General features: G+C 41.1%; 2 protein-coding genes and 1 pseudogene across 4 annotated transcripts; 2 read left to right on the forward strand and 1 right to left on the reverse strand.

Moving 5' to 3' along the window:
• Window positions 1–8,689: 8,689 nt before the first annotated feature.
• On the reverse strand, window positions 8,690–10,672 carry LOC144534830 (kazal-type serine protease inhibitor domain-containing protein 1-like; annotated as a pseudogene).
• A 1,763-nt stretch (window positions 10,673–12,435) lies between these two features.
• Window positions 12,436–16,761, forward strand: gale (UDP-galactose-4-epimerase). 2 transcript variants are annotated; one of them, XM_078277966.1, is made up of 11 exons: window positions 12,436–12,597; window positions 13,360–13,488; window positions 13,665–13,777; window positions 14,532–14,645; window positions 14,936–15,112; window positions 15,195–15,308; window positions 15,441–15,507; window positions 15,637–15,722; window positions 15,821–15,898; window positions 16,154–16,268; window positions 16,375–16,761. In XM_078277966.1, the coding sequence occupies exons 2-11, from the start codon at window positions 13,368–13,370 to the stop codon at window positions 16,437–16,439; spliced, it is 1,050 nt and encodes a 349-aa protein (XP_078134092.1). In that variant the 5' UTR covers window positions 12,436–12,597; window positions 13,360–13,367; the 3' UTR covers window positions 16,440–16,761. The 2 variants fall into 2 exon arrangements, with proteins under 2 accessions (XP_078134092.1, XP_078134091.1); XM_078277965.1 differs by having other exon boundaries at window positions 12,437–12,597; window positions 13,662–13,777.
• A 472-nt stretch (window positions 16,762–17,233) lies between these two features.
• Window positions 17,234–20,966, forward strand: zbtb8a (zinc finger and BTB domain containing 8A). Of its 2 annotated transcripts, none has more exons than XM_078276926.1 (4): window positions 17,234–17,389; window positions 18,672–19,546; window positions 19,722–19,891; window positions 20,060–20,966. In XM_078276926.1, exons 1-4 carry the CDS (start codon window positions 17,325–17,327, stop codon window positions 20,375–20,377), a joined length of 1,428 nt encoding a protein of 475 aa, XP_078133052.1. In that variant the 5' UTR covers window positions 17,234–17,324; the 3' UTR covers window positions 20,378–20,966. The 2 variants fall into 2 exon arrangements, with proteins under 2 accessions (XP_078133052.1, XP_078133053.1); XM_078276927.1 differs by having other exon boundaries at window positions 17,313–17,389; window positions 18,611–19,546.
• Window positions 20,967–21,197: the final 231 nt, after the last annotated feature.

Raw genomic sequence — 21,197 nt, forward strand, 5'->3', positions numbered from 1 at the left:
TCTTCCTGCATATCAGGCATATCAGTAGCTGCTGAAGTCCCAGGGGCATGTTTAGCTCTAATTAACTCATCAAAAACATCAGAGTGTCTCTCAATAATCTCCGCAGTCCATTGGTTGTTTGGGGTGGAGTCCCCTGTCAGAAAGCATGCCCTGGAATGTTAAACACTAATTCACCTCTGAGCTGTGTAGGTGGATAAAGTGATTGTTCTATCTGGGAGCTGATTAAAACAGCTCTGGCCTGCATCTCCCCTCTGCGTTCACCTCTGACATCCACCACATTCATTTCTGTATTCATGAGCGGATGAGAAAGCACAGGCAGAGCTGCTGCCGTATTACAGATAATAAGGCCAGCAGGCACCACATTCGCTGCCACAGGTTTAACCCTATCCCTGCTCATTCAATTACTTCACAAGAGTCCTCTGAGGCACAGCTGCACTATGGGGGTGAAGAGGAGTAAATTGAGGTACATTCATGTAGACACACGCAAAAGCACGCACACACCTCACAGATACAAAGAAGTGAAGGAGGCACACACGCACTGTAGCAAGAGAAGCCAGCATATAAAGGATTTTACTGAAAGGCATTTGGATTAGCAGCAATACATTGCTCACACAACTGAACAACAAAAAATGTCCATCCTCTCTATTGGCTACTTGAAGATTGTAATGATATTGATAATGACTCCATGTAAGAAAAATGAAATCAGGGCCATTGCTCATAGACTCCATATATGAGGTCACCATTATCTTGATGAAAGTGTAGACAGCAGCTGCATCATCTTGGAGCATGAAAGATGGACTCTGGCAGACCTAATGGGCCATATCCTTTATCTATTGACATATGGAGCTACACAGTGGTCATCTTTCTTATAACCTTTAACTATTAGTCAGCTCATCTCACTTATTCATACATAAGATGCATTGGAATTGTGTAGAAATCTGTTAATATATAACCATCCTGTTTCCTGAATTAATATTCACAATGTTGTATTTTAAACACTAGCTCTAAATGTGGAAGGTTTGAGGAAGTTTGTCTACGGAGTGGGAGCTCTCTGGAGGAGACTGGTTGCTGTCCATGGTGCTGAACTTATGCGCTTGAGTTTACAGTGGCAGCTGCCTCGTAGTACCTCAGGCTCTATAAAACACACACAGGGCCAGTGGGAAATAAAAATTGGTGCCCCGTTAGTGGCTTTAAAAGCCAGAGTGATGATATTCTGTCATTCTTACTCTTAGCTGAATTTAACATTGAAGTAAGTTAGTTTTAACATGATGTTGACCATTTTTTTTAGTAATTATTTGTTTTATTTTAAAAATTAAAAGAATGGTTCCATTTGAGGAAATATGCTTATTTGCTTTCTTGCCAAGAGTTGGAGAAAATCACTACCACTTTCATGCCTATATGCAGCAGCTTAGCTTAGCTTAGCACAAATACTGGTAACAGTGCCTGAACAAAGGCCAGCACTGGTAAAAATATACCATCACCAGCACCTTAAAAGCACATAAATTCATAAAAGTCATTTCATTCGTCCATTGCATATATTATATTTTATATTATATATATTATATATTTCTTCCTGCTGAAGTTGTGGCTTTTGCCCATAGAGATACAAGTGTCTGAGAAATTTATGAAAAATGTGGGGCTCAAGTATGGGACAATCCTTAATAGAAAAAAGAAAGTAAGGACATCCTTAATATATGTACATTAGGAGAAGAACCTTTTCTTGGCCTTTGACTTTGGAATGCTGCATTTTCCAAACAAAGAATTCCCAGAATTGGTGTGCTCTTCATTAGATGGCATAATTTGCATTCTCTTATAATTGTGCTGCTTCTTTGATTATTAAATAATCACCCTAATTAGGGAGCATAATAGGGTTAATCAGACTCTGCTCATCACACTTATTATTATTCCTGCAAAAAATGAAGGAAAAAGATACAGTACTTGATTAATTATATCAGCCTTTTCATCAGCTAGGCTACCATTCCCCTCTCTGAAATTAATATCATGTTGTAAATGGAAGGAAGGAGCTGGCCGGACACAGACAGATGAAAGATTTCACTCAAATTAATTAAGCACTAATTATGCGGTGGGAGTTGGGAGCAGTTTGCATAATGAGCTCTATCAAAAGAGATCAGTCATGGAGAGGGGCTGTAGAGTTTCTATACAGCCTTCAGATGATACACAGACACCACTGCACATCATGAAGAGGGCTTGCAGAGAAGTGGGAAGAGGGTTAAAGCACGTTGAGGCTTGAGTTGTGAGGTTGAGGAGTGTTTTGTTGGGTTTGTCAACATGCTGTGAACCGGAAGCTTCCAGACTTGGCATGTTGTGTTCCACAAATGTGGATTATTTCAGTCTCACTTAAAGATATTACACCAGTCCTGGGGCTGTTTGTTTTTATTCTCCTCTCAGCTTAAGCATCAGATAATGAATTCCCTGCTCCAGCAAGAGGCAATAAGAACAGAATGTACCTCTAAATTCGAGCTAATCACAAACAACCTGCAGCCACACTCCAGGGAGCTTTAAAGACCCTAATCACCTCTCACTCCAATTCTTGTGGTGTTCAGTTATTCTTGATCAGGGACTATACTGTGGCTATCTATCTAGACAATGGGAAAAGGGATTAAACAGAAAGAAACTCTCTATGTCTTAATCGCCTGTTTAATCACAGCTACACAGTGGCTGTGATTATGTGTAGTGTATGGAGTTGAGTTACTTGAACTGATTTGTGCCACAGCAGCAGCAATCATGCATAGGCTAATCAGGGTGCACAGCCCGGCACTGCCCTTCAAGGTCTCCGAGTGGAATTACAAAGACTATGATTAGTTAATCAAATGAAGAACTCAATGTCCTTTCTTTATTTGTGTATACACCTTATCTAAATGGAAATTGTATAGCTGAGGCACTTCCAGAAGGACACATCTACATGTGAATGATCCTCCTTGAGCCCTTGGCAGCGAATACAGAATAAGATCTTTCACTCCCAATCATTGTGTTATGGCATTGTGGAGACTTTTTCATGTCTGAATGATATTTGTTGTCAATGCTCATGTGAATGATGCAATCACTTAGTCTGTTGTGAAGTAAATCAGGAAGCACTAGACAGCAACTCTTCAAACACACATGATGATGTGAGGCAGAATGTCAAGATTGTAGAGATTTGAGAGTGGAGAAAAAAGGGAAGCAGACAACTGTAGTAGTAGTAAGGCATTGATATATATACAAATATGATCAAATGTGCAGAATGTCGGTGTACATGTATCCGTGTATATGACATAAGGTCCTACATTTTTGTAGGCTACATATACTGCCCCCTTAACGTTTCAATTAACTATTTTACAGGGTTTGTTATGTTAATTACAATGTATTTGTTGTATGTATTTAAACAGCGTTTAACAAATGCAGCTCATTTTAATAACCTTGAGTAACAATAGTAAGTAATAATACATGTAACATTGGTGAAATGAGAGAGAACCCAGAATCCAGCTTCGTTTGCTTACTAGTCTGGCTAATGTAAGCTAGCATAAACATTAGCCAAGCTACTTACTTAATAAATAATAATAATAAAATAAAATAATAATAATAAAATAACTTAATAAAACATCTTCTAAAAAGAATTGAGAAAAGGCATACTCATGGCATGACTACACTTTTTATATTATGCTGCTTGGTGACCCAACTAGTTTTTTTAACGTTAAAATTAGCTTTTCAGTGGACGGTAAGAATTGACTAGCTTACGATTAGCTTGTTAGACAGTTTGACATTTAATGGACATCTAACTGACATGTTGGGCATAATTTAAATCATTTGTGTTTCTTATGTTGAAATTCCCATGCTAAGATAATTGAAGTGCAGATATGTCTGAATAAAAGAGTGCTATCATCTTGGGTTATCCAAAATTGTATTATCGCATGCCGCCTCGACACAACTTTCTAGCTTTCCTCTCCAGTAGCCTATGAACTTAAAAGATTCTATTTTCACTAAAAATCTAAAATTGAACCTTTTTGTGGCAAAAGTTTTGAGGGGATAGACCCTTATGGACTTTTAATGAGTAGCAGCAAACAACACATTGATATGCCCCATACATTTAGCCTCATAAGAAGCCATCACTCAGAAATGTGGCCTGAATTACATTTAGATGGATTTAAACTTTATTATAAAGTCATTTAGCAAACCTTTCTACACCACACGTCCCTCTGGTAGACATGCTGTTAGACTTGTGACTGTTGTTCCTAAACAGAAAATAATTTCCCTCCATTGCTTTGTGATAACTTCCTTCCAGGGGCGGCAGACTTGACCTGCTCACTCCTCCTAGAATCACCTCTATTATTTGTCCGGGACAGCAGCCCTTTGGAGGGTGGGGGGGCTCTCTGAAAGGTACAGGGTCATGGATGTCCCAATCCATCTCTGTCTGCCAAGCGATTGATTGTGATTTAGTGCGTGGGGCATGAGATGGTGCGGTTCCATTCTGAAGAGCGATAGGTGGGAACCCTTTGACTCCCAGCACATGGCAAGCAGAGGCAGGGCTATGGTGAGGTGTCAGAGGCAGCTGGTGGGGGTAACTGGGGTGGATCTGGCGGTTGGATGGAGTCAATGGGGGGTGTTGCATAGATCACAAGATAGAAGGTGTCAGAGATCCAGGACAAAGCCCCCCAACCAACGGCCTGAGTCTATCACTTAGCCCATCCATCACCCGTCCAGCTTTGTGGTTAGCATAACGGTTGCTAGCTAATCGTTTCATCATCAGGGAGATAATGGAGATGACAGGGAAAACCGAGTAGCAGCAAGGCCGCGCCAGTGGTATAAGGCCATACAGAAGTGGCTTTATGCCAGCTGGATGAAATATGTAGAGATTTCCCTTGACTCCTGACTCATATGTGAATGATGTCAAATAGAGCCTTGCATTCAAGGTTTACTTCTCGGAGGTACAGGCTTGGTGATGAACATTAACATCAGTTAATGGTTACACATGAGTGTACCATGGAGCTGGTTTCAAGCTTTGGAACGGCATTTGTTTCTCTTCGTTAACTCTGAATGAAACCACCATAAATCTAAGGGGAGTTTCCCCATATTGGGCTCTGAGAAACTCAGAGGAGATATCTGCCCTGATTAGGAGAATAAAAACGTGTCTGGTGTTAAGAAGATATGCTTCATATCCTGTCAGCTGCTCTGATTTCCCAGTTCTCTTCTAAATATCACAAGATATGCATAACATTATCTGACTGGAAATCAGAGAAAATGGCTTACACTTAATAATATAATCTTTAAATCTCAGTACTCAGGAGCAAAGTTCAGAGAGAGTGGTCTTCTAGTTCTTGACTGAGCTTTGTGTCCTAGATCAGACCAGATACAAGCTGTCTTCGAAAGGATGTTAAGCCCAGCCACAGCCTCGCTTCAGTGGGCTACTCTGGCAGCTTAACTGTATTATCAACCTGAGAGGCCTTGGTAGGGCCAGATCTTGAAATTAGAAGGTAGACGTTAGGTGGAATTGTTTGTGGAATTATGTAGTGTTATACTGGATTTGTTTTACATAATGAGAGCTTTATCTGGTGTTAATTTTAAATCATATTGATCAAAAATTCTTTCACGCATCATTTACATACATAGCATATCCACATTTTTTTTTTTTTTTTTTTAATCACCTGTTCCATAATTCTACATGTAACAATAATGTTGTAAGAGCAGCAGTGAACAAAGGCCGGCATATTGTCAATCACAGGAAGTTGTGTCAGCCAGGTAAATGTGTAGCCAGTAACCTGATCTGCTGTTGACAGAACAGGGACAGGTGCTCCAACCAAACTAATCCATATATGCATGCTAGACACACTGTGTCAATCTGCCTTTAATAGATGACCTGACAGGTCATCTATTAAGGCAGATTGATTCAAAGCTTTTTAAGACTACTCCGTAACCATTCCAGGCCTGGCCATACCTTTGTTGTTGCCATTAAAATTGCAGTAATTCAAGATGGCCTACATTGGAAAGGGAAAGGAATGTTCCCTGTTTGCGCAGCTAATGCTGAAAATATTTTGTTACACAAGATGAGGGAACATCTCTGGAAATTATGTCTGAACTTTACGAAGGGAAAATTAAATAGCTGGGCGGTTTGTCATCTGAAGTATTTGATACACAAAAAGATACTTCAGCTTTATTGAACTGAAGTTTCTTACAAAAAAATGATTCAGTATGGGGCTCAGGGAGGGTTGATACCATGTCTGTGGACTTATTGTCATAGCTTGCATTACCATTTCACATAAAAGCCTTGCGTAAAAAACATATAAACCAGAATTCTCTTTGATTAAGTGTTATTATCAAACCCACTCCCATAAGGCCTCAAATGCCAAATAAAGGTTTACAGGCAGAGGCCAGACATCTGCTGTCCTCTGATTGGTTGAAAAGCTAGCAGCAGTCTCACCTGTTATCCACAGCCCAGTGCATGGTAAACACCCTCAGTCAGAGCTGTGGGGAGAAGGAGCCCATCTGGTCAGCCGCATTAACTACCAGCTCTTTAACAATGGCTTCCAGGAAAAAGGATAAGGGTCCAACAGGCCATATCAGCCAATAAAAACAGGCTATGCATGACATTTAGCGCCTGATGTGGGGCTTAGTGGTATACAGGTTACCTACTGTCCGTACCAGCCCCTGGCAATAAAACAAAAGGCAATCTCACAGAGCAGGGGGGATGCTGTGTGTAAAGCTGCCTGTTTCAGCTGTTGATCTCATAATTTTTGTGTAAAGATGCAGACAGAGCCTAGTAAAAGAGAATGAAGGGAATATTTTTTAGGATGCTTTCATATAAACATCACACAAATAAACCGGCAATACCTTTAGTTATGCGAACACTTTTATAATCACAATTATTCTCAGCTCTTCATAGCCATCCCAATAGGGAAGTGTCGTTGCATTTAAGGAGGAAGGACCATGACATCTAATTTTCTTTTGTGAAGAACAGTTTTTTTTGGATGGATGTAAATAAGAGAAGCATGAAGCAGATGAGAGGAGAGAGCAGTGTTAATAGATAGGCTGTCAATGGACAGCATTAAAGTGGTTATTTGACTAAACAGTGCCATCTTGTGTTCAATTACAACTCTGAAAACCTGGAAGGTGCAAATTACAGACAGTTGTAATTTTCACGAAAATAACAATATCTGTTGGCAACATATTCTTTTCTTGTGACAGCAGATTATGAGCTTTTTTTATTAATAGTGTGCACTTGATCCATTCTTTCACTTATTTTCCTACCTTTGCACACTGTTCAGCCCTCTAGTGTAGCTTTCAGTGGTGCTGTGCTACAGGCCACAACAATTAGTAACCCTCATCAACAAAATGGACTCAAACAAGTGAGAAAACAGGTAACTCTGGCTTATTATGAGACTGTATTTTACAACTGCATCCACCTAGCATGCAAAGGTTTGAGTCTCTAGATTTAGCAGTATAGAAGTCTCTATATGAGATCTATGGAACACAAAGAGGGATATGAAGACGGAAAGGTTCGGGGTGGAGTTTGAACAGCAAGCAATGTGCTTTCTACAGCTGCTGGCACTAATGAGGATAATTACCCCAGTAATAACATTAGCCTATCTGAGGGAATGGAGGGGAAGGACAAGTGGTTGTGTGTGTGTGTGTGTGTGTGTGTGTGTGTGTGTGTGTGTGTGTGTGCGCACACGCCTTCTATCTCACTTGCTGTCTCTCCCTCCTTCCCTGAATCTCAATATCTCTTTGTTAGCCCACAATAATTGTATTTGGGCCTCATATCCGCCATATCAGATTCGAGTTTGTACAAGGTAATTAGCAGGGGAAGGGAAGCCTCCACACCAGGAGGACAAATGCCCCCATGACATCATTCTGGCTCCACTCAGAAGGGGAAGGTTTTTTTTTTTTTTTTTTTATCTCTCTCTCCCTCTTCCTCCTCTTCATCCTCCTTGTCATTCAGCTTTTTAAAAAAAAAGAACACTGAATAGAGGCAAAAATGTAGCGGCAAGTTGATGACATTGAAAAGGAGGTGAGTTGGGGTTAAGAAGATAAAGAAATGAAGAGAAAAATTAGAGATAAAGGAGAGAAAGGGGTTGAAAGTGATTTGAGATGAGATGGAGGCCTGTAATCTCCAATCAGCTTTGACTAACAGACAGCGGGGAAAAGTTCCTCGACGTTAATGCAGCCTGCCATTCAGAAGGAGCCGGTGTATCCAGCTGGGAGTTGGGGGATGAGGGAAGGATTAACTGGCACTCAGGTGGAGAGAGATGAAGAGAATCAGACGGAGACCCTGTGGATGGTCACACCTTCTCTTGCTCCATCCATCTCTTTTTTTTCTCTCGGGGAACAAATGCACTGTACTCTATGTTTTCTGGGTGGAGTGGTGAAAGCAGAATGAAGTGGTAGAAGCTTTACTTTAGGGGCAGCTGTTTGCAATTTGTATACATTTAATGTTTTGAAGATGAGTCAGCAGTTTCCTTAGAATGCCAGTTCAAGGGATATTTTATTTTATTATATATATATAATCATACAAATGTTGTCAACTCTACAAAGCATTTGTTTTGACTAAATCAGATGTGATGTTAAATTATAAATTAGAGATAGTTATTCCTCTTACAATTGAGCAGGGAGCTGTGACTGACAACATTTTACCCTTTCATTCAAAAAATGAAAGATGATCCTTTATGTTAGACCCTGTTGTCTGGTAATTGAAACTGATTTAAATTAGTCCCAGGTAATCTCCAGATGCCAGCTGTCCATCACCACTGCTGTCCTCCAGATGCTCCTGTTTCTCCTCAGCATGACCGTTCATTCCCTTCACCACTGGAGAGCAGATAAGAAACAGTTTGAGTAAGAATATTACAGCATCTTTTAAAATAAGTTTTTTTTTAATTAGTTTGCCGTTCCAATGAGCTGCTTTAGCACAAACAGTCCACAGTATGATGCTCAGATACTCACCCTGTCTCAACACTGTGAGCTGTGCTGATGCAGACGTTTCCCCCAAGGCATTGTGGCAGATGCAAGAGTAGACCCCTGCATCAGAGATGTGGAGGCCCTGTATCTGAAGGTAGACACAGTTTAGCGCTGGGGACCGCCTCAAGCCTGAAAAAGGATGGGATGAAACCTCAAGAGATGCTAAAAATCCATTTAAAGGTAAGAAATAATATGTATAAGACTTTTGTCAGCAGTATGGGTAGTACAAGAAAGCAATTTAATAACATAATATGATTATGTTATGATCATTATCGATACACAAGTACCAATGTCAACTCCCTTTTTTATTATCAACAGACTTGTGGAACACACTCTGGGATTGTTTTGTTGCTTGGTAGTTGAGCGTTTAGCCAGTGCATGTTTACAATGAATGATGACACAAGAGGACATTGCTGTGTGGGTGTTCAAAAGGAAAGTCTATTCATGTTGTTAATCACTGTTTCTTCTTAGTAGAAGCCCTTTGTTGGGAAGTGATTGTTGTTTTCCCATTTTTTGGATGTGTATTTCTTTTCAGTTAGATAGCTATCATTGTGTTTCTTTTAAATGATTGTCTTGCATTATAAGACGTATCAGAATCTCTTGCATTGTAATATCACTGCAATCGATCCAAGATGGATTTGGAAGTTTAAAGGGCTATGCCAGCGATTTAGTGTGACACTTCCACAGAAGACATTATACAAGTATTTTACAGGCTCAGTAGTACTCCTTCTGGGAATTACTGGAATTTTTGGGTCTTTGTAAATTATAGACCTACTCTATCTGTAAAGTGTCTTGAGATAATTCTTGTTATGAATTGATACTATAAATAAAATTGAAGTGAATTGATGAATGAACTGAACTTCAAGTGTAAAATCAGTGGAATGGCTTTTTTTTTTTATCAAAAACATCTTAATCTATTAAGCAGCTAGGGCAAAGGCATACACTGTTTTATGAGATTTGCTGTGATGCGTAATAACTGCAGCTCATAACAAACCTGGACAGAGATGTGAGGATCATCTTCTGGCAGGACGTTGTCACTCCCTATCTTCCTCCTGCTCAGGTTTGGAAGAGCACACAATATCATTCCCGGTGTAGTTGAACAGGTTTCTGGGGCTTCGAAGGATACGGGGGCCTGCGGCAGAAGAAAGGGAGTACCCCAAGGTTCAGAACTAGGACCCTTCATGTTCCCTATCAAGACAACTATTCACATGCATTGAAATCTTGAAAATTAAAACTTTCCTGGACTGAAAACATATGTGAGAAAAGAATGTGGTAACCAGAGCGGCAGGGTCCTCTTCCAGTGAGCTTGAGGGTTGTGTTACGGTGGCTGGCGGCCTCTCTCATCTGGCAAACATTTAGGTACGTCCACCCATCCGAGCCACATACAGGGCCGTTTTCCTGACAGACACATGTAGGTTCTGGCTGCCGTGTGTCCCCTCTGGCATTTTTCTCTGGCAGACCAGGCCCTTTCCACAGCGGCCGTAGAACTTCTGAGTCCATGAGTCACACTGCTGACCCTCCACGTTAGCACACTGCTCACAGCATCCACAGTCGTCCTTCACCCGACCTACAGGACAGTTGTCAGGGGCCGGGAGGCAGAGGTGCTGGTTGCACTTCCTGCAACCCCCGCCCTCCTCCCACAACCGCAGCCACCCTCGGTGCTGGGTTGGCTGTGGCTGTGGAGCCACACACTCATGCATATACACAAACACAGGCAAAGCTGAGCCATGCTACTGACCTGCATCAGCACACAAAGTAATCAACAAAAGTCTTCCTGACGTAAGAACTTGAATGAAACTGTAAAATTGTTTCAAACTGAACCAAATTTATAAAAGCCAGTCCTGGTTGCCTGCTGTTCACTGACAGTCACATGTTGTTCCTCCTCTAAGTTTTAAATGTTTCCTTCTGTCTCCTCTCTTCTGTCCTCTTCTGAATGGTGGGATTGGTTTTCGTTATTATTACCATGTTCCCCTGCTGAAGTATTTTGCCATTTAGTTTTTCCCCCTTGAGATTTTTTCATCCGCTCCAAGTCCTTTCTAACAAAGAGACGGCATTTGCAGTGAATGAAGCGAGCAAACTTCATCTCTAAGGTATCCGACTCGTCTCATCTTTCTTTCCTCCCAAATCTGCTGCCTTTCTTCATGTGCCAGTGTCTCTGGGCAGGGCAGGACTGGCAAACAGGCTTCAGAAATGGCACAGGATATATAAGAATCCTGCTAAATCTGAACTTCATAAAAACGGAAAACGACAGCTGTCTATATAATCCCAATATATATTTAACATGCATTATTTGGGATAAAAAGGATCTAAAGTTAATAGAAAATGCAGAGTAGTGTTAAATTCCTGGGTTTGGAAACATTTTCTGATGATTTTATGACGATTGCTGTTAGTGTTGTGGAGGTTGGGAATGAGTAGTCTGTGCATGGAAAGAAGAAAAGTTTTAAATAATATGTAGATTTCGGTTTGAGGTTGTTGTTTCTCAAGTTTAGGAATATGTGCTGGTCTAGATATCACTCACCCAGAAATGTGCATTGCTAGCATAACATGGGGCCAGTCAGGAAACTTTTGAGGCATGGTGTTCACACAGCAGCTTCACAGATTAAGGATTAATATGATTTTATTTTGTATTGGTATGTTGTGATAATTTCCCTCAATCTAATTTAATTTAAATATATAACATATTGTTGTTTTACTTATGAGGTTATGATATAGCCTAATGATATTAATTTATGAATATTACCATTTAGATCTGCCATTTTGTTTATGTTTTTATCGACATAAAGACATATTGTGTGTATGGGGTGCACAGTTTGTTTGTGTTTGTTATGAAAACAATAATAAAACCTTGATCACAAAAACATGCTATAATATACAAACTATACAACTATCCCTCATTGTTATTTGAGTAGTAGCCTATGTGCACACTGTCTGAATGGACCTGACTGTATTCGTAAACATGCTAGGCTACATATTTAAAGAAAATGATATACGTATCTGTGTCTTTTTTAACTAAGCTGCACTTGTATTGCTGCATAAAGCTTTACTGTGTGAATTTTGTTTGTTTTATAACGTGGCACTTTTCCTTTGCCAGCCGGTATGTTTCAGATTTGCTCGGCACAATCACCTCCTTATGTAAATGGTCAAAGGCGTGGCTTTATTAGGTGTGTCTGACGTCACGGCATGTAAGGCGCTCACGTATCACGGCAGAGACTTTAAATACCGTGAAGGTAGCGATAAAACATATTGCGAATCCGTTTTGTACTTCAAAATTAAAACTGAATTATGCCCAGATTAACACAGGTTTATCGAATGTAATGGTTATTCTACCAGGTATTAAATCACGTACTGATCCGTTGATACATCACAGTTCAAGCTAAAGTGAATTCAATGTTCTGTGGTGCGATTTTAGGAATGTTTAAGCTTTTCTTTTGAAAGAAAACGTACAGGAAGTGGCGCGCCAATCATTAACATGATTCTGTTCCACGTTTCACCAGGAAGTAAAGAAATATGGAGAGAGGCAAACTCTCATTAAAAGAACTGACAGATAAAACGTCATTCTGTCTTCACACACACTTTCTTCCCTGCTTCTTCGAACCAGTTTTATCAAGAGATTCTGCCGAGAATTTACAATTTACATTTTTATCGGGAAATTTAGTAAGTCTTTTAACTGACAACTTCAAACATTCTGTACCATAAATATTTACGCTGTGGTCTCATTTTGACAGTTTGTTAAGGGAGTTGTACCTTTGCTTACTGGGTTAGATAGTAGGCCTAGTTTTAAGTAATTTAGTATTGAGAGGAACTGGCAGAAATGCATGACATATTGATATTAAATACACTTTTTAAGTGTTTTTTTTGATAGGCTAACGTTAAATACAAACCTTTTGTTTTAATTGTATACTCTGGCTCAAACGCCTAAGCACTGAATAATGATGTAATGGGAACACTTAGAAGAGTGTTAAGAATGTAGCCTAGGTGGCATGTAGTTAAATGTATGTATGTGTGTATAGAAAATTCCATTCCGATGCAGCCTTTACTGTGTTCATTTAAAAAAAAAGTGCTCTCTCAAAAGATAACAATAACTTCCAACAATGAAAAGTAGTAGTCACTGACGTATCATCTTGCAGGCACTATAATTGTTTTATGTGGTTATACAGGTTCAGGGTTGAACCGAGTGACCTGGGACAATGTGGGTGGGTCACATCTGTCAAGTGGGCCTAACAAACCTTTCAGGTTTGCTCAACTTGGCTCAGACTAAAGGATATCCTGTTTTTTTGGGGGGGTTTTTTCAGAGCAGGTCTAGGGTGTGCACTCAAGTCATTCTCCTACTTCCAAAATCAGGAACCACTCCATAACCAACTAAATAACCAGAGATGGTCTTTAAATGGAAGGTTGATTGTATGTTGTATTTCACAGGTGAGAGAATGGCAGAGAAGGTGCTGGTCACAGGTGGAGGAGGCTACATTGGGAGTCACTGTGTGCTGGAGCTCATTGAAGCAGGTTACAAGCCAGTCGTGGTAGATAACTTCAGTAACGCAGTAAGAGGTAAGCTCCCTTACTGGAACACAGTAACACAGGCTGATGAATAACTTTGTACACCCATAAACAAGTGTGTTTGTTTAGTGCAGTGATACTGTGTGTGTGTGTGTGTGTGTGTGTGTGTGTGTGTGTGTGTGTGTGTGTGTGTGTGTGTGTGTTACGTCCTATTGTGGATGGAGGAGAAGGAGATGTGCCAGAGAGCATACGTAGGATAGAGAAGCTCCTTGACACCAGCATTGAGTTCCATGAACTAGATCTTTTGGACCAACCTGGCTTGGAAAAACTCTTCAAAAAGGTCAGAAAGTGAATACAGTGGATTTATTAATCTGATTAGAACTAGAACAATTCAACTCATTTAATTGCTTTGTCAATCGATAAGCAATGACAATGAACCGTTGTAATCATTGTTCATGCAAAAATGCCAAATCTTTGTTATTGTTGAATGTAAGAATGTAATGCTTTTCTTTGTCATGTATGCACTGAAATATCTTTAGGGTTTTGACTGTTGGTTAGATAACACAAACCATTTCAATATGTCCGCTTTGCCGAAATGTTGAGGACATTTTTTACTGTTTTCTGACATTTTATAGACAAATTGATAAATCAAGAAAATAGTTACCGTTAGAAATGAATAAAAAATTGTTAATTCTAAAAAAATCAAGAAAATACATTGGCAGATTGATGGATAATGAAAATAATTGTTCATTGCAGCCAAAAATCAGATTTCTGCAAATGTAAAGTTTTTTTTTCTAATAAATCGGATCTAAAATAACTATTATTGAATAAATGCTGGGCGAGTTTGCTTTTGAAGGGTTGTATTGTATGTATTCAGGGCCATCTGATAAATACACCAGTATTTATACAATTCCTCGCTTTTATAGGCTTTTATTTATTTTTATTTTTTTTACCAAAGAATGTCCCTGCTGGCTACCATACATGCTCAGAAAGCATTGACAATGGGTAGTGCATGGGCATATACTGTAGGTAGTAGGTGTGCATATAAGTTATAAAAAAACATACACATGCCTAAATATCTATATGTGTTGCAGCATTCTTTTATTGCGGTGATGCACTTTGCTGGTCTGAAGGCTGTTGGGGAGTCAGTGGAGCAGCCGTTGCGCTACTACAGAGTCAACCTCACCGCCTCCATGAACCTGCTTGAGGTCAGTTTAAACTTTGTCATCTGAACTTACTCCTTATGTCCTTCATTCACCATTCATTTCTGAACTGATATTTATTTGCACTTCATCTTTGTTCACTGAGTGCATGACAGCATGTATTCATTTGATACTGAGTCGGCTAATTCTAACACTGCACCCTTCATAACTTTTAACTTGTGGAGCCCACTGTGTCTGCCAAACTTAGCGTTTAATGCTTACACCTAAGGTGTGTGTGCTTTAGACTGCTGACTGTATGTGTGTGCGGTGTTTGTTTGCATCTGCACGTGTCCCAGGTGATGCAGGCTCACAAGGTGCACAATCTGGTCTTCAGCAGCTCGGCAACGGTGTATGGAGACCCTCAGCACCTTCCCATCGACGAGAAGCACCCCGTGGGCGGCTGCACTAACCCCTACGGCCAGAGCAAGTACTTCATTGAGGAGATGATCAGCGACCACTGTAAAGCTGAGAAGGTACTGATCAGGAGGCAGAAAGGCATTCAAAGATGCACACGCATATACATATTGTGTCTCATTATTGCCTATGTGTCAGCAGGATTGGAATGCAGTGCTGCTGCGTTATTTCAACCCAATTGGGGCTCATTCCTCTGGACTTATAGGAGAGGACCCTCAGGGTATCCCCAACAACCTGCTGCCATATGTTGCCCAGGTACACAAACTCTCTGACAAATACATGCCTAGATCAGATCAGAGCATGCAATGCATATTCCATATGTTTGGTAGTTATTAGCTATTGGATGATTTTCCATTGTTTGCATTGCTTAAATTATCTCCCTCATAGGTGGCCATTGGGAGAAGAAAGTGCCTCAGTGTATTTGGGAATGACTATGACACACTTGATGGGACAGGTAATGGAGAAGACCTGTAACTGCTGTGCACATATTTAATTGTGGTTTGAAATATAATTTGGCCAGGGGGCTCTTAATGACAAGCAAACTGTCATAGCATATATTCATGTAGTTTCTTTCTCTTGCTAGGTGTGCGAGATTATATCCATGTCGTAGATCTGGCAAAAGGACACATAGCAGCTGTGAAGAAGCTGAAGGACAACTGCGGCTGCAAGGTACATTTAAAAAAACAAAAGACTAAAGCATTTTGAAACACATTTTCTGTCATTTTCTGGTTCCTTCTGCATTCACTTCAATACATGATTATCTGTAGGTTTACAACCTGGGAACAGGGACAGGCTACTCTGTGCTCCAGATGGTGAAAGCCATGGAGAAGGCATCAGGGAGAGAGGTGAGTGACAGAAGAGCTCTTTTCTCTCCAAAGTAAATTCTCTTCAGGGTCAGCGATCGTATTGTGTCTTCTGAGAGTAACTGAAGTGACTTGGAGCAGTAACCACACTACATTGTGTTATCTTGTTGGTTAAAGGATGGGAAAGCTGACATTGACTGTGATGGTGGCCCCTGATTCACTGACAATCCCACTTTTTAGGCTTAACCACCCTCCTTTTTGTTAATTAAATATAAACTTAATGTGTCCTCTCAATAGATCGCATACAAAGTCGCCCCACGTAGGGGAGGAGACATAGCATCCTGCTACGCTGACCCTCGTCTAGCCGAGAAGGAGCTGGGCTGGAAGGCTGAATTTAACCTGGAAAGAATGTGTAAGGGCAGGCACACTGCATACATCTACATGGATTTTAATAAGGGCTTTTTTGGTGAAATATTTCCCCATAACATCCTGATGTTATTTTTTCTGTTCCCATGTAGGTGAGGATCTGTGGCGCTGGCAGTCCATGAACCCCACCGGATTTTCCAAAGACACAGCTTCTTGATGCAACTCCAGCCTTCTGTTGTTGTTAAATCTTCTTCTAAATCACCGGGCCAAAGGGAACCATCAACTTCCTCATTTTTCCATTTCATATTAACACATGATTGAGCTGAATGCTTTATGTTTTGTCTTGTTTAATTTTATATTTGTTCTTTTATTAATGGTTATTTACTGTTTATATTAAAAGTAACAGTTAACACAAAAATGTCTTTCTGATTTTACTTTGTTATTTCAGATTAACAAGAAATATTTGATCTTTCTCTTACTAATGTATTGATCTGTGAGCCATAACAATGATGAATAAATACATTTTCTTACTGAGAAAACTGAAGCCTTCATTTCCACTCTATTATGAAACAGGGCTGTTTCAAATTATTGTGAAATGAGTTGTGATTAGGGGAGATTGACTATTTCAATGCTAACAAAAAGAAAAATGATTCAGTGACAAAAAAATAAGATTATTCCAGTAAAAGATACTCACTTGTAAATATGAGTTTGAAAAGTCACTATTGAACATCACAAAAGACTATTATCATAGTGATATCAAGGCAGTTTAAAAAAAATCTCCCAGTATGATATGGGCAGTAGAGTGTTTATACAAGCTACCAATCCCTACAGAATGATAGTAGAAATATTGCACAATTTTATATGGCTGGGATAGTCTGTGTTCAATATTAATATGTTGTCCATACAATACATTTAAAGGGGGCACTAGGGCTTTAAATGGCTCCTTGAACCCTCGGGCACCCAGTTAATAAACACCCACGTCAGCACACTGCTCCAGTCGCTCTAACCGGGTTTCGGTCTTTAGGGCTGAGCAGGAAGTGCCTGACTGTGGACCCTGGACGAGAAAAAAAGAGCACAGAAAAAAAGGCAAAAGAAATTAAAAATGGAAATGGTGGCAGACTTGGGGGCGAATAGACTCTATCGGGCGCCGGGTGAATCAAGTCACCAGTGAGTATCGATGGATTTTGTCAGGGGTATCACGGCGTGGGGCGTAAGCGGGTCCTTTCGACACCTCACGCCTGGGAACGAGTCGCTGGGTTTGGGCAGCAGGCAAATCCTCCCCGGTGCTCGCTGCGCTCCGGACCTCCGGCGAGAAGTGGGGGTGGTCTTTAGGATGAAAACGGGCGTTTTAGCGCCTAATATAATATACTATGTGAATATATTTATTTATCAACTGGCAGCATGCACAGTTGCTGGAGGTTTGTATCTATTTTTCTATTGTGTGCTGCTGGAGCCTGAAGTGGGCGTCGCTCCAGGACAGACTGGGCTGCTCTGGTACGCCGCTGCCCGCTTTTCTCTCGCAGGACTGCAGCACTCTCATGCCGTTCTGTAGGTCGACTGATACCTGAATTAAGGGAGAATAGCTCGGTAAAGACACTAGACTTGGTTTCGTGTGAAATGAGGAGCACTATAGAGTCTTGCTGGCGGGCGTTGCACCGTGGGTTATCGGGCGTTGTGAAGCCTGTCAGCAAGCATCGCGTAGCCTAATTAAAAATGAATGCGTGTAATGCAGACTTTACATGAGGATGGCGAAATAGGTTACTATAGAAAAAGAGGAACTATTCTGAAAATGTGGTTTCGGCAATTTCTTTCTCTCTTTGGATATCATGCCCGGTAACAGTGCTTTCTTCTCGTCCCATGAGTCTGGTTTGTTTGTAACATCAGCTATTTCTTGCGCGCTTTAGCGTCCCACAGGGATGATTACAGGGTTTTGCCACCCGATGCCCTCTGACTGGAGTCGGGTGTAGCCCATTAGAAGAAGATTTTGATTGAAGGCTCGTCCAGCCAATCACAGTGCAGAATGAAGTCCTGTGGGCGGATGGTCTGCTGAGCTGGAAATAGTCCAGGGCAGAAACAAAGACAGGGGAGAATTGACAGCTACATCAATGGGGTGTCACTGGTATGTTTGCTATGTGACCTGCTGTCAATATTTGGGGTCTGTAGCTAATCATTTACCACGGTAAGCTGGTAATAAGGTCAAATGTCCCATGAATCACACCCCAGGAGTGCATGTTTCCCTTAATATGTACAATTCAATTACGTATTATGTATGCATAGGCTCGTGCATAAATAGTCTTAGCTTGTTTATTCTAGATCATTAAGATGGAAGTGTCTCCGTTTCAGTAATGAGTGTCCACAAGGCCTCTATGATCTGTTATTGTCTTGCAGAACAAGTTAGTCTATGCCCCATGCACAACCAGTGTGAGTGCTATCATGTTGTCTCCTGCAGGCAGCCTCAGAGGTGGTTCAACACCGCTGACATCACAGTGTCTCACCAAAGCAGCCTGCTGAAGCAGCTCAACCAGCAGCGCCGCCAGGAACTTTTCTGTGACTGCAGCGTGCTGGTGGAGGGACAGCTCTTCAGGGCCCACCGCAACGTCCTGTATGCCAGCAGCGGCTACTTCCGCATGCTGCTGTCCCAGGGGCCCGACGGGCTGTCCGACTCTGTCAACGCCACCTTTGATGTCTTCAGCCCTGAGACCTTCACCGTCATCCTGGATTTCATCTACTCTGGCCAGCTGGATCTCTCCAGTCACAATGTGATTGAGGTGATGTCTGCAGCCAGCTACTTGCAGATGAACAATGTCATCAACTACTGCAAGAACTTTATCAAATCCTCCTTGGACATCAGTGTGAAAGATGAAGACAGTGACCGCTGCCTAAGCTTGTCTGAGACCTGCAGTTTTACCAGTGGGGCAGGAGAGGAAACCTCAGAGCAGCAGCAGCAAAGCCTCAGCTCTGTCAGCCCACCACCGGCGCTCTGGACCCGGGACAACTCCAGATCTCAGTCTAGCTTTATGGGGAAAGACCCAGACCAGGAGTCATCGACCTCAGCCCTGAAGACTAACCCAAGCAGCCCTGCTGATGATCTCAATGCAGAGGCAGAGGACCTGCAGGACCCTCAGGACCCTCTGTACACCTTGCCTGGATCAGAGCGCCGGCGAGGTAAAGGGGGAACCAAGAGGAGAGCATCCCACAGCACCCGCTCCAATCAACCTGAAGACTTAGACATCGAGGAGGCGAGAACACAAAAGGCTGAAAAGGCAGAGGAGCTGTATGCTACTCTGCCACCTATTGTGGGTGTTATTGGACACTTTAATAAAGGTGAGTAGGACTGCATGTGATGAAATGGAAAGACAATAGTTCTCTAGAGAAGTGAGAAAGGGAATAACATCATCAGCAGACTGGCACAAGGGTTACCCTCAAAAGAAGCCAGTAAGATATCCACGGAATAAACAGAAAAGCCAAAGCTCTGAACACTTTCTCTTCCTCTTTGCAGACTCCAACCCCATTATGCGCTTCAAGTGTCCCTTTTGCACACACACGGTGAAGAGGAAGGCTGACCTGAAGCGTCACTTGCGCTGCCACACTGGAGAGAGGCCATACCCCTGTCAGGCCTGCAATAAACGCTTTACTCGCCTCGAGCATCTTCGTAGCCATTTTGAGACGGTAGGTTTATTACAACCAGGAGGTTAAAGTCATTCATTATTGATGAAACGGCTTGAGAAACATAGACATTGTGATAAAGAAAAATCATGTATGAGTGTTACACATACCATACAGCTACAGAAACACAAACCAACTTTTTGAATATAACATTCTTTTGTTTTTCCAAAGATCCATCAAGCCAGGAAGCTGGTGTGCAGGAAGTGTAAGTGTCAGGTGACGGAGGAGACTGGGCATGTGGTGTGTGAGGGCACACGACGCTACCGCATGTGCACCACGTGCATCCAGGAAGTAGATTGTGATGAGATCCCCATGGACAGTCTAGATGGTGCTAGTGAGGAACCGGCCCTGTTATTGGGAGTGGACGGGGAGGAGGAGGGGGACAGTAAGAGGAGCTGGATGGTAACCGATGACGACGACCTGGCTGAAGACTCGGGGGCTGACCTCATCATCCAACAGGTTGACGACAGTGATGAGGAGCTGCAGTGAAATGAAACCAAAGTGTGTGTGTGTGTGTGTGTGTGTGTGTGTGTGTGTGTGTGTGTGCGCGTGTGCGTGCGCACGTGCGTGCTAAAGCCATGCAAGAGAATTTATGCACAAAATATGTAATCCACTAATGTAAATACACACATTTATGATATATTAGTTGTCTATTAGTTACATGCAACTGTTTAATCTTTACTTTAAATGAGATGTTGACCTTTGTGACAAAATGGAATGCTTTTTGTTAAACTTCATAAAGATATGCAGTATCCAAAGCATGCATATTCAGTGTTTCCTTTGCTTCAATTATAGTTAAATGATAACTCTTTCAAATATATATATTTTTTTCATATGCATGGAAGAATACCTTTGCTACTTTTTGGGACTGCTTTGATAAAAGCTGGACAGAATAGTGACTCTACTGCTATGTCCCTACTTTCTGTAGGGAAAGTGAAGAGAATACTTTTTTTTCCCCAATGTCACACGGTTGCAGTTTTCTATATTTATGTTTAATTATAATATGCACTATGATAAAAAAAAAACAATTATAATTTATTTGTTGTTTTTTTATACATTAAAATATTTTTATACATTGCTGTGTCTGTCTTTTCACCCAATTTGTAGTGTAAATGGAAAGTGCATGCAATCAAATCTTATAAAAGGAAATTAAATTAAATACAAGAACATTAAAGGAAAAAATAATGAAATACACAATAAAATAAAGGCAAACATGCAACTATAACATTAATTGTGTATATATGCTCTTTGTTTTTATGTCATTTCAGAGAGTGTATCAGTTATGTAAAGACTTGAAGGAAAACAGTAA

The sequence above is a fragment of the Sander vitreus genome, chromosome 20, assembly GCF_031162955.1.
Source record: "Sander vitreus isolate 19-12246 chromosome 20, sanVit1, whole genome shotgun sequence".
Taxonomy (NCBI): Eukaryota; Metazoa; Chordata; class Actinopteri; order Perciformes; family Percidae; genus Sander; species Sander vitreus.